Genomic DNA, 13,265 nt, shown 5'->3' on the forward strand with positions numbered 1-13,265 from the left:
CATTAGTGTTTAACCAGTGTCCTGGAAACTGTTATTATAGAACATTATCTTTTTTTAGCTTTTCATTTGTTTTTTTTTTTTTTTTTTCCAATTTTTGGCAGGCTTTCCCTTTGAAATATAAAGAGAGGCATCCTTTGGAGTATCTGAGACAATACCCTCACCTTAGATGTAGAACTAATGCTCTGGCTTCTATACTGAGGGTTCGCAGTGAAGCCACGGCTGCTATTCATTCTTTCTTTAAGGTAAGGTGCTTTGTGTGCTTTTAGCTGTTCTCCCCCCGCCCCCCCCCCCCCCGCCCAGCTGTTATTTCTTGTGTAAAAGTTGAATTATTGTAACTTTGGAGTATTATCCTGAAAGTTGTGTTAGTTACAATTATTTATTCCAAGCACCCTTTACTTGTGTGGTACTTTTCTCTTTGGCTAATTTAAGCTTGTCCCTTTATCGCTGGTTTTGAGCAATTAGATTATGAGGTACCTTGGCACAGTTTTCTTTGTTCCTTGCATTTAGACCTTGTAGAGTTTCTTGGATCTATGTGTTTTAGTTTTCCTCAGGTTTTTCAGCCATTGCATCTTCAAAATTTATGTTACCTACCCCCTTTGGAGACCTCAGTTGCCCATATATTAGGCCACTTAATGATACCTCCATAGCTCACTGATGTTCTCTTCTTTTTTTAAATTCCCTTTCCCTGTGTGTTTTTTTAGGGGGTAGTTTCTATTGCTAGGTCGTCAAGCTTACTGATGTTTTCTTCTGTGATGACTGATTTGTTGTTATTCTTATCCAGTGCGTTTTTCATCTAACATTGTAGGTTTCATAACTAGATATTTGATTTGGGCCTTCTTTTCCCCCTTTTGTGTGGAAAAATATGGACTGCTTCATGAATCTGTGTGTCATCCTTGCACAGGGGCCATGCTCATTTCTCTATATTATTCCGGTTTTAGCATATATGCTGCCAAAACAAGCACTATTTGGACCTTTTTAAAAAATATCTTCCATATCTCTACTTAACTTTTTGAACATACACAATACAGTTTTAATAGCTGTTTAATAACTGTTTTATGTCTTTATGTCTAACATGTCTGTCAGTTGTTAAGTCCTTTTTGATCTACTGCTTTTATTTTTATTTATTTATTTTTGATTTACTGCTTTTTGTCGTCTCATTACAGGTTATGATTTCTTGCTTCTTTGTATATATGCCAGTCTTTGGTTAGATGCCAGACAGAAAATTTTACCATCTTGGATATTATTAAGCTTTGTTTTGGTGTGCAGTTAAGCTACTTGAAAACTCTGAACCTTTTGGGTCTTACTCTTATGATTTGGTGAATGGGGCCGGTTAACTAGTCTAGGGCTAGTTAACTTCCACTACTGAGGCAAAGCCTTCCTGAGTACTTTACCTAGTGTCTTGTGAATTTTGAGTTTTTCCAGTCTGGCTTGTGGGAACAGGTACCGTTTCCCAGGCATTGTTTCCTCTAATCTTTCTGGATGGTTCTGTCCTTGGCCTATGATAGTTTTCCCACATGCATGTGCTGGGCTCCACTTTATTTTCCTCTTCTTCCTGCTATGGCCTGGACAATCTCAAAGTACTAAGCAAGGCTATTGATAGGGTTCACTAAGTTTGTTTCCCACCTCAGCGATCGCTGTCTTTTGTTGTCTGATATCCATGGTCTTGAAAACCATCCTTTCGTGTGGTTTTTTTTTTTTGGTGGGGTTTTTAGTTTTATTTTTGTTTGTTTGTTTGTTTGTTTTTAGTTGTTTCAAGAGGGAGGGTAAATCTGGTCCCTGTTTTTCCATCTTGGTCATAGACATATTTTATATGTGGTAAGCACTACTTTTGAAAAGTTATTGGTGTTAATCAAATAGATTGGTAGGCACCTAAAGGCATTTTTTCTTATTTAGCTTTGCTTGTCAGCCACAGGGGAACATAGTTGTTGTGTTGATGAGGTGAAGGGACCTTCCCCCATGTGGATGGGAGGGCCCCAAAGATCAGGAGTGACCCAGAAGATGAAGTTCAGTGTTATTCCAAGTGGTTCTGGACCCCTTCCTATACCATTTCTCCAGATCCAGCTGATTGTCTAGCATCATACCCTTCTCTTGGGTGCATCCAAATTCATGCAGGCCCAGCCCTATCGTAGTTTACCAAGAGAGTTCTTGCTCTTTGAAGAGCTCCTTCAGAGTTAGTTTCTGGTGAAACAGCTAAAGAGCATCATGGCTTTGAAGCATACAGTTTTGAATAAAACAAAGAAAAATAATCCTATTATAGTTTGAAAGGGTACATTTCCATATGCTCTCATAAACTTTCTTATGCAACTTCCATATGGCTTTTCAGTAGTGCTTGAAGCACACAAACAGAAAATTTCAGATCTAAAAATGTTTTTTGCCCCATATGGCTTTAAACAGTGGAAAAGGAAGACCTTCTTATATACTGAAAGTTTTATAGATTTCTGGCCACTAGGTGGTGATATTGGCAGTCCATTAACAAGTGAGCTTTACCTACTTTATACATTTATTACTGGAAGCTTTGACAAATAAGTAAACAATTTAAAAATAACAAACAGAAAATCTGAAATTAAAAAAATAATATTATAAGCAAGCAAAATGATATTTTAAGTGGTTGCAAATAATGAGTTTTAGCACTGTTGGTTATAGGTACAAATGCAGGAAATTTTTGAGTGCTATAAATTCGCTTTTTTATTTATTTATTTATTTATTTACTTATTTGACAGATAGAGATCACAAGTAGGCAGAGAGGCAGGCAGAGAGAAGAGAGAGAGGAGGAGGAAGCAGGCTCCCCGCCGAGCAGAGACCCCGACGCGGGGCCCGATCCCAGGATCCCGAGATCATGACCCGAGCCGAAGGCAGAGGCCTCAACCCACTGAGCCACCCAGGCGCCCCTATAAATTCGCTTTTTAATTGTGAAGTCCTGGAAAATATAATCCTGATAATTCTATCTTGTTACCACTTGTATGTATAACACTTAGGATTGAATTGAAATCACAGAGTACTAAAGGGCATATTACATAGTTTTATGTTATTTAGTATTTGGTACTATTTCTGTGACTTACTATTTTAGAATCCCTAAAAGATGTTAAAACTTAAAATCTAGAGGCACCTGGGTGGCTCAGAAGGTTAAGCCTCTGCCTTCAGCTCAGGTCATGATCTCAGGGTCCTGGTATCGAGCCCTGCATCAGGCTCTCTGCTCAGCAGGGAGCCTGGTTCCCCCTCTCTGCCTGCTTCTCTACCTACTTGTGATCTCTCTCTCTGTCAAATAAATAAATAAAATCTTAAAAAAAAAAAAGACTTAAAATCTAAGAGTTTCATGCCTTAAAGTATCCTAACTTAAAACTGAGGGTTTTGGAGGGGAGAGGGTGGGGCGTTGGGTGAGCCTGGTGGTGGGTATTAAGGAGGGCACATAATTGCTTGGAGCACTGGGTGTGGTGCATAAACAATGAATTTTGGAACACTGAAAAAAAAATAAAATTTAAAAAAAGGGTACTGTTCTAGGTGCTATTTTTTCCTAATATCTCTAGACTAGAAAGTCATTTTTTTTGTTTGAGTATCAAAAATATTTTGTGTATAAGTTGGTTTGTTCATAAAGTTGACACATTTGCTATGTACTAAAACTTGGATATCTAGAGTCCTCAAGAATGAATTATTTAGAAAAGCTAAGTTCCTCCCATAACAGAATAGTTAGCCACAATTTTTTTTCCAATTTCCAGTGGAGGTTATCCTAAAATATATTACGTATTTCCCTGGCTTCCTAATTGAGCCAGTAGAAGAGTTTGCCCTTTCTTGATGAGTCCAGATTCTTCATTTGAGTATCATATTTTTCCCTCTTCTGTATGGCAAGGACCTAGAAGCCCATCAGTGTGTATTCTTTTCCTCTCTATTGAATGACCCCAGACTATTGTGTCTTCAAGTTCCTGTGACTGCTTTTTTATGGATTTTTTTTTTTGTCTTCCTATCACTTTTTTGCCAGTGGCTAGCAATTGTTGTCATGTTTCTTTCTTGTTGATTCTGATTTAATAATGATGCTTACTTTGTGTGAGTGCTAAAGAAAAATACAATCCATGAGGTTTTGAGTGATATGCATGGGCCTTAGTATGTGAGTTTTATAACTTTCAGATACTCAGTGTCTTATAAAATATCTGGTTCTAAACTGTGTATGAAAAACATTTAGATATTTAGAGGTGGTCGGTGGAAAAAGAAAAATTGGGTGAGTAGGGGTGCCTGGATGGCTCAGTCGGTTAAGCTTCTGCCTTAGGCTCACAGGGTCCTGGGATTGAGCCCCACTCAGGGTCTGGAGGAGGAGGTGGAGAAGAGGGGTGGTCCTGGCTCAGCAGGGAGTCTGCTTCTCCCTCTGCGCCCCCCCCACCCCCGCTCATGTTTTCTCTCTCTCTGTTTCAGATAAATAAATAAATCTTAAGGGAAAAAAAGAAGAAAAGAAAAATTGAATAAGCATGTACTTTTATTTTTGGCTCCTTCTCCGGCCTTCCTGTCTCGAAGCAGGGACCTCTTTGCTGTAGGATGGGATGGATACCTGACACCACTACCCTAGTGGAGGCAGACAGTACTCCCCCCACTCCTGGCTTTTTATTTTCCTTTTTATTTTTCTAATTCCCTGTCCACTTGCTCTTTTTGGATTTTGTTCTCTGTGCTTTTTTATTCTACTTTTGGACTCTGTTCTTTATAGCTTTTGGGGGGAATGTTTTAGACTTTGATATAAGCCTTTTAGCAGCATTAAGGCTTAAAAAGCTGATGACACCTTTTGAAAGGTTTAGCATTAATTGAGTATTAAGAATAATTTCTGCTGCTTGAGTGATTTTTTTTTTAAGCCCATATAGTTATTTTCATAAGATTTGCAGTTTTGTTTCTTGTGGCATTTGACCAGTTCTAACTTTGGCAATTACATTTAGCCGTTAAATTTTCTCCTCCCTCTCCCCCTCCCTCTCACCACCCTCGTTTCCTTTGGATTTTTCACTTCCTTTCTTTGTTTACTGCACTCCTGCTCATAGTTGCCTATATTCATGTGGAATAAATGATTCATGTCCATAATTCTGGCTCCTAGGAGATAAAAATTTTATGTAGTAATGTTATTGATTATATTTTATTCATTCTCTGTAATGTGCTTTGTGTGGCACCTCTAGGTTCATAGCTCCCAGGTTAAGTACATATTTGAATATTTTCTGAGACTCCTAATTTATAGTTTGAATATTTAATCAGTCTACATCATAAGACAAGTTGTTAACTGGATACTTTGTATCAGAGCCAGAATACTTGAATTCTACCTTTTTAGGAAGGGAGAGGCCAATTTGGGAGGCGGCTGGTGTAATGCACTGAGACATTTTACATTCCCTCAGTGATAGGCACAATGTGGCAGAGATTAAATGTGCATGTATGAATTCATTGCATTGATTTCAAGACCAAAATTTTTGTGTGAAACACTACTATTCTGGCTCTGCACCGTAAGTTCACTTGAGTTCCTTCTTTGCGCACCTGCAACATTTACACCGACTGTAACCTTTTGCCTACATCCATAGTCAAAATGAAAGAAGCATAACCTTGAATTTGCTGGGTTATTTCAGTCCTACTAGCAAACAGCTTTTGTGGTTCACTAATGGAAATAGCTCAGACTTTGGAGCGGAAGAATTGCAGTTGGGCGCCTCAGTAATGGATGGATTTGCTGTTCAGAATCTTCCTTGGGGCAAAGGAAGTGCACTGCCTATGCCATGTGCACTGCCTATGCACAGTGTACTGTGCCATCAATTTAATGACAGACTTCCTAAAAATCATTTCTGCCTTTGTTGCTATTTATTTCTTCAGTCCCTGTTTGTCAACTTTCTTCTCCTTTTTGGTGGTTTATGACAATTGGGGGTCTCATTCCAAAATGACAACCCAGCTTCATATTGATCACTTTGTAGTCCCTTAGCAGTGTGGGTGACATCATTGTGCATTAGCCTGGAGAGAGTGTGTGTATGTTGAATCACTACCAGTGTGTTAGAGAAGTGGGAAGAAAAAATATGCCAGAGAGATCCTAAGGGCTTGGGTTCCAGTCCTGGCTCTCTCTGCCATCATCTATTTGTGTGAATTTTTCTTTAAGTCTCTCTGGGCCTCAATTTCCTTATCTTTGAAATCATGTTGGACTAGAGAATGTCTCAGTCAGTTCTTGATTTAAAATTCAATGTGCTTCTCTGCACAATAAAACACTCAATTTGATATCTTATTAGTTATGCTTGGCAAGCTAGAGAATTGATATGGCATTCTCTCAGTGCTTTTTTAATAGTATAATCAGTTATATGTTCTTAGAATTGTTTTATATACAAATATGCTGAAAAAGTGGTTTTTCTTTTCTTCCAGGACAGTGGCTTTGTGCATATTCATACTCCAATAATCACATCCAATGACTGTGAGGGGGCTGGAGAACTGTTCCAAGTTGAAGTAAGTTTTGCTTACCGTCTTGAAGGATAGGTTGCTCTTTGATATTTTTCTTTGGAGGGTTTGCCTTTTTTTTTTTTTTAAGTAACAGTTATGTGGATAAACCATAACTAGATCTTGAAGATTTATCAATAGTAATCCTTAAAGAACAGATATAGAAAATTTAGGCTTTTCTGATTTCCTGTCCTACTGGCTATATTACTGACATTGTGACTGAAAGGAATGAATTTTTAAATTAGTGCTCCATTTGCTTTCCTTAGGTAACTGTGAATTGGTGAACTAGAGAAACTTGAAGAGATTAATAAAGCTTTTCAGATCTCTTTCATGCACATTCAACCCACAGTTGATAGTTTTGGATGTAAGCCATATTTTAAAAAATAAAATAAGAAGACATACATGTGCATATTTTCTTTTCCAATGTCTTTAAAGAACACATTTATTTTATAAGAAATTATTTATATTCCATATACCTCATGAGGGCTCTGATTTTAATTCTTTGTACAACAATAATTTTTTTGAGTTCCTGGTACATGTCAGGCACTGTTAGCTTTCCCTTATTGCACATTACTTAAAAGTTACCAGTTTTTCTTACTTGCAGGCAGTTGAAAGCCTTTCATTTACCAATTTTACAACCTGTTTAACATCATTGGCCAGTAATATAATAATGGGCAGAGAGAAGTGTGTGTTGATAAATGGTGCTTTTTGTATTTATCTCTCAGAAGTCAAGGTTCTTATTTATACATCTGGGTGATTCCATCAAATGACAAGACCTGTGTATAACTGCTCTGTCTGGTGCAGTACGTTTGGACTCTTGATAATGATGCCTGCTCTTCTTATTATTGAACAAAGTATTCACTGGGAGAAGTTGTCCCAGTGCTTGGAAGTCATTATTCAAAATGATAATCAATGCTGCCCGTATTCATACATAGTTTGAGGAAATCTTGATAGCCTTCTACACAAAGCAGAATAAAAATGCTTTGTTGAACATTTAAACTGGGAGTGTTAGCATCTGTAAATGTGAGTTCAGAAAAGCCAGCCAATGATAAAATAACAATACATAAATTGTGAAAGACATTCTCTTCTAGGCGTTTCTGTTATTTATTTTCTCTTTGCATCTTAATAGTCTCCTGAATGTTGAAGTGAGAAATTACCCACCTTAAATACATTTCATAATCCCTTAATCTAAACCACTGAATATTAAAAAGGAAATGACAGGAAAGGAAGGGTATAATTTAAAGGAGTTTTACAAATAAGAAAATAATTATTAAAGAGACCCAAATTAAGCAAGTAAAAAAATCTGTAACAGACCAAAATAATGATACATTTGGAGAAAACTACTTTGCTACCAGGGAAATCCCATAAGCAAGTCTGAAAGATTACAGTATGTGTATTTGGCCTTTAAACAACAAAAGGCAAGTTACCAGATAAGTAAAAATATAGAGGAAAGGAAAAATACTTATTTCTGAAGCTAAACAAATGAGAAGTGTTCAATGTTTGTACCTTCTCAGGGCCAGGTTGAGGAATTTCATATTGATGGAATTAGACATGCCTATTCACAGTATCAGAAAGAAATGCTTTTGAATTTGTTTGTCCTAGGCTTCTGCAGTCAGGCTCTAGGTCAGATCTCAGCAATTTGTGGCTTTTTTGCTATGACCTGCTTTGTTGTTTTCAGAAGTTTAGTTTAGAAGACTTGTCTTCTGCCCCTGCCAACCCTCTATCCTTTGAAAGCAGGACATTCTTACTCCCACCACACACACTCTGTACAGTATTCCATTCTTCATTGTGTAAGCTTTGTCCTGAATGGATTTAAAGATATTGGGGTTTGAATCTTGGTACCCCGCTGTTAGGAGGAAGTGGAGTTTTATATTTAAATTCTTCCTTGGGGGGTATGAGTGGCTCAGTTGGTTAAGTGTCCGACTCTTCATTTCTGCTCGGGTCATGATCTCAAGGTTGAGAGATTGAGCCCCTGGTGTGGAGCCTACTTAAAAAGAAAAAATATTAGGACGCCTAGTACACCCAGGTTTGAGGGCAGCAGTAAAAGGCCATCTTGAAATGCACAATAAGAACATAGACTTCTCGACAAACCATAAGTGACTCTTAATCTTACAAAACAAACTGAGGGTTGCTGGGCAGAGGGGGGTTGGGGGGGGTTATGGACATTGGGTAGGGTATGTACTATGGTGAGTGCTGTGAAGTTTGTAAACGTGGAGATTCACAGACCTGTACCCCTGGGGGAAAAATATATATATATATATGTTTATAAAAAATAAAATTATAAAAAAAAAAAAAAAAAAAAAAGAACATAGACTTCTCTAATACACTGTTGAGAAGTGATAGCATGTTCCATCATTTTAGTTTCCCGTTTCTTCATTTCTGTTTCCTGCTTTAAGACTTGGGATATTTGTTAAAGCTTGGGTACTACTGAACACATACGTATGAAATTGCATTAAGGCGTGCATATGTTATTTAGCAGACATTTATACAATCTGTGTTCAAGATGCTAGCTTGTCTCTGAGAAGATAAAAGAGATTAAAGGCAAGAATTAGAGATTATGGCAAAAATTAGCTGGTGATGGAACATAAGATGAAATTGCTTTACGTATATATTTGAGGTTACAGTATTAACAGTTGCAAGTGGTATGGAATCTAGAGGAAAATTAGGTCAGTGAGGATTGACTTGGGCAGGAAAATCTTCCAAATGAATTTGTGGCTGGGGCGTAACCTAAGGAGGATATTCCCAGTAGGAGAACTACGTGAGCAGAGTCAAGCAATTGAAATGAGTGTGGGGTTTCCAATGGATTCTGGATGGACATATTAGAAGGTTCATATTGGTGAATGATAAGAAATAAAGTTGGATGGCTGTAGGAACCAAAAGATGGAGCAGGTTTAAAAAAAGAAAAACTTTTTTGAGATATATTTACCCACTTAAAATACAGTTCCGTGGTTCTTAGTATATTCACAAGATTCTGCAGCCATCAATCAGTCTAATTTTAGAGCCTTTTCATTCTCCCCAAAGTGAAACCTGGTACCCATTAGCAGTCCCTTGTCATTCCCCACCCTTCTCATCCACCTCCCCTCAGTTCTAGATACCACTAAACTACTTTCTATACATTTGCCTTTTGGGGAGCATTTCATAAAAATGGAATCATACAACATAGAGTCTTTTGTGTTTGGCTTTTTTTTTTCTTGAGGTTCATGTTGTAGCATTTATCAGTCCTTTATTCCCTTTTATATTCAGCTGGTATACTTTTGTGTAGATGTACAACATTTTGTTTATCCATTTGGCAGTTGATGGATATTTGGATTGTTTCTACCTTCTGGCTATTATGAATAATGCTACTATGAACATTTGTGAAAACATTTCAATGAGCATATGATTTCATGTCTCTTGGGTGGAATTGCTGAGTCATATGGTAACTCTGTGTTTAATAATTTTGAAAAGCTGCCAAACCACTTTCCAAAGTGGCTGCATCATTTTATATTCCCACCAGCAATGTATGAGGGTTCCAGTTTCCCCATATCATTGCCAACCCTTATTATTGCTCTTCTTTTTTTTTTTTTTAATTATAGCCATACCTAGAGGGTATGAGATTGTATCTCATTATGAGTTTGCTTTTTGCTTTTGAACATTACAACTTACACATTTGAGCTTTTCAAATTACAGTTCTGTTACGCCAAAGTGTGATAGATAAATGGTCTCACATTATGAATTAAATTAAGCTGAGAAAATCTAACAGTAATACTTCATATAATAGGAACATTATTCAAGTCTTAGAATTTATACATGTAAATTCGTTTTAAAGCTGAGAGTGAACTGAAAGTGTAAGCCTGTTAAATGGAACCCAAGAAGACGTATAATTTTATTTTTGAATCTCATACTGTGAAGAGTCTCATACTAAGATTCTCATGTTGCATCTCATTCTGTATGTTGAAGTTTGGCATTAGATTGGTTTGTTTGCGTGTGTGTGTGGTTATATATGTAACAAAATTTCCCACTTTGGCCATTTTTAAATGTACAATTCAGTACTATTAATTATATTTACAGTGTTGTACGACCATTACCACTCTCTATTTCTTAAAACTTTTTCATCACTACAACAGAAACTCTATAGCAAAAATTATCCATTCCCATTACTCCTTGCCCCTAGTAACCTCTAATCTACTTTTTGGCTCTATGGATTTCTTGTTCTGGATATTTCATAGAAATGGAATCATACATGATATTGGCCTTTTGTGCTTGGCTTCTTTTGTAGCATGTATCCGAATTTCCTTTCTTTTTATTACTAAATAATATTATGTTGTGTGGGTATACCATATTTTGTTGAACCATTCATTGATAAACATTTAGTTGTTTCTACTTTTTGGTATTATGGTAATGCTGCTGTGAACATTTCTGTACAAGCTTTTGTTTGAACACTTGTTTTCAGTTCTTTTGAGTATATACCTAGAAGTGGAATTGCTGGATCATATGGTTATTCTCTGTTTAACTTACTGAGAAACTGGCAAATTTTTTCCACAGTGGCTGCACCGTATTATATTCCCACCAGCAATCAATGTATGAGGGTTCCGCCTTTTTTTTTTTTTTTAAGATTTTTTTTATTTATTATTTGAGAGAGCGAGCACATGCCCGCAAGCTGGGGGTGTTGGGAGAAGAAGAGAATCTCTGCAGACTCCGCACTGGGCAGAGCCGGATGTGGGGCTCAATACCACCACCCTGAGATCCTGACCTGAGCCGAAATCAAGAGTCAGATCCTTAACTGACGGAGCCACCCAAGCACCCTGAGGGTTCCACTTTGACTGCATCCTTGCCACTGCTAGTTATTTTCAGTCTCTGATTATAGCCATTCTAATGGTTACAGTCGGCTTGGTTTGCACTTCCTTAATGACAAAAGATGTTGAGCACCTTTTTGTGTGCCTGTTGGTCATTTGTATATCCTTGGAAATACGTTTAAGTCTTCTGTCAATGTTTTAATTGTCTTGTCTTTTTGTTGTTGAGTTAAAGGAGTTCCTTTTCTGTTTTAGAAACCAGTCTATCCCCTGCATCCCCCTAGTAGTGTGAAGCCTCTGATTAGGCCCCTGGCTGGCACAGTCTTGAGTACACCCCAGTCACCTAGAGGTAGCATTGATTCTGGCCGGGATCTCCTTGGCTGTCTCTTTCCCAGACCACACCAGCTCTGAAACTCCACTAATTCCAGGCTGATGGCTCTGTTGTTTCGACAATATTCACATATGGATCCAGTCAAATTCAGGCTCCTTTTAAGGTATACATCCCAAAGTCAGTGTTTGAAATTTACCGTGAGCCCAAAAGGTCTCCTCCCTGCTGTCTCTGAGTTTCTTCCAGCAGATTAGCTGGTCCACAGGTTCTACAGTTTGTCTTTTATCACCAATGTCCAAAGCCTCCCATTTGCCTTTCAGCATTTTTTTTAAAGTACCCTTTATGTTTGAACTTTTCCACACTCTATTGTAAATGAAGTCAGTTCCTTTAAAAAAGAGATTTGAGGAAGTGTGGCCAGCTTCTGTCCCCAGGCAAAATCTCTAAACAAGGCTCTAGTGCTGGAGGCAGGGACAATGGACACTTCTCTTTAAGTGACAACCTGAAATAGGAACCGAACTCGGTGGAGTGGATGGCTGCAGCCCTGGGATTCCTAGGCTTGCCTCTCCCAACCCCATGAGCCTGGACAAGAAATCAGGGCCTAGTATTCTTAGTGCCTTGCCCAAGGTAGAGCCTCCTTCTGACCGGCAGTGACTGGGCAAAAGAAGGAAGCCCCTACCTCGTTGCCACACTAACACTGAACTATGCTTCAGCAGCAGGTAGCTATGGACAAGGTGAGAAATGCTGGCATGCTGCCCCTCCTGCTCAGGTAGTCCTCTGCCTCAGAGCTGGGGTTCAAAAGAGCCCTCTGGGCAGAGTTGCCCTGCCCCCTATTGGGGGCACTGGGCTCCATGGAATATTACTCAGCCATCAGAAAGGATGAATACCCACCATTCGCATCAGCATTGATGGAATTGGAGGGGATTATGCTAAGTGAAATAAGTAGATCAGAGAAAGACAATTATCATATGGTTTCACTCATGTGGAACATAAGGAATGGCCTGGAAGACCATAGGAGAAGGGAGGGAAAATTGGGAAGAAATCAGAGAGGGAGATGAACCATGAGAGACTCTGGACTCCAGGAAACACCTGAGGGTTTCATAGGGGACAGGGGTAGGAGTATGGGGTAGCCCTGTGGTGGGTATTAAGCAGGGCATGTGCTGTGATGAGCACTGGGTGTTACACACAACTAATTAATCACTGCACACTACATCAAAAACTAATGATATACTATATGGTGGCTAATGGAATGTCAGGGAAAAAGAAGGGCCCTCTGTCTTTGGCTATTTTAGCAGTCTGGAGTGGAGTTTCTGTCATGCTGAGCTTTGATGGGGAAGGGAGAGGGAGTGGGTTGTCATTCAAACACCACTTGTCCTTACCAAGTTTTAGTAGATTTTCTTGAATAGATGTTTCTTCATTTGTTGTATGTCCTTAGGACCATTTTCAGGGACTTTGAATGGATAGGGTGGGAGGCAAAGGTGTGTTTTTATTTTTTATTTTGTAACTTTCTTCAGTTTCACTGAGGAGTGGATCTGCAGAGCTCCCTCTCTGTCATGCCAGAGGTGAGAGTTTAAAAAAGAAAAAAAGAAAAAGGCTGATCACCTTGGACTACTTATTACCACAACAATTCTCAATTTCCTTACTGGTAAAATATGATTGACACAGTGCTTACAGGTTGTAAGGATTAAGTGAGATGACACATGAAAACTTAAAACTGTTATTGAAAAATAAAACAATGTGCATAT

At 38.3% G+C, this 13,265-nt stretch overlaps 1 protein-coding gene and 1 non-coding gene across 4 annotated transcripts in view; one reads left to right on the forward strand and one right to left on the reverse strand.

Moving 5' to 3' along the window:
* NARS2 (asparaginyl-tRNA synthetase 2, mitochondrial) overlaps positions 1–13,265 on the forward strand; it is a 125,514-nt gene that overhangs the window by 6,894 nt on the left and 105,355 nt on the right. For 2 of the 3 annotated variants that reach the window (XM_032852969.1, XM_032852970.1), the window contains exons 4-5: positions 102–242; positions 6,352–6,432. In XM_032852969.1, the coding sequence (XP_032708860.1) occupies positions 102–242; positions 6,352–6,432 (222 nt within the window). Of the gene's footprint in view, positions 1–101; positions 243–6,351; positions 6,433–13,265 lie in introns of those variants that run through there. The other variant, XM_032852971.1, reaches the window with a different exon arrangement.
* LOC116865466 lies at positions 857–962 on the reverse strand. The gene has a single exon (XR_004382195.1). It is a non-coding gene; the product is annotated as a U6 spliceosomal RNA (small nuclear RNA).

Source organism: Lontra canadensis, unplaced genomic scaffold (assembly GCF_010015895.1).
Source record: "Lontra canadensis isolate GAN:19392208 unplaced genomic scaffold, GSC_riverotter_1.0 scaffold7, whole genome shotgun sequence".
NCBI classification, from domain to species: Eukaryota; Metazoa; Chordata; class Mammalia; order Carnivora; family Mustelidae; genus Lontra; species Lontra canadensis.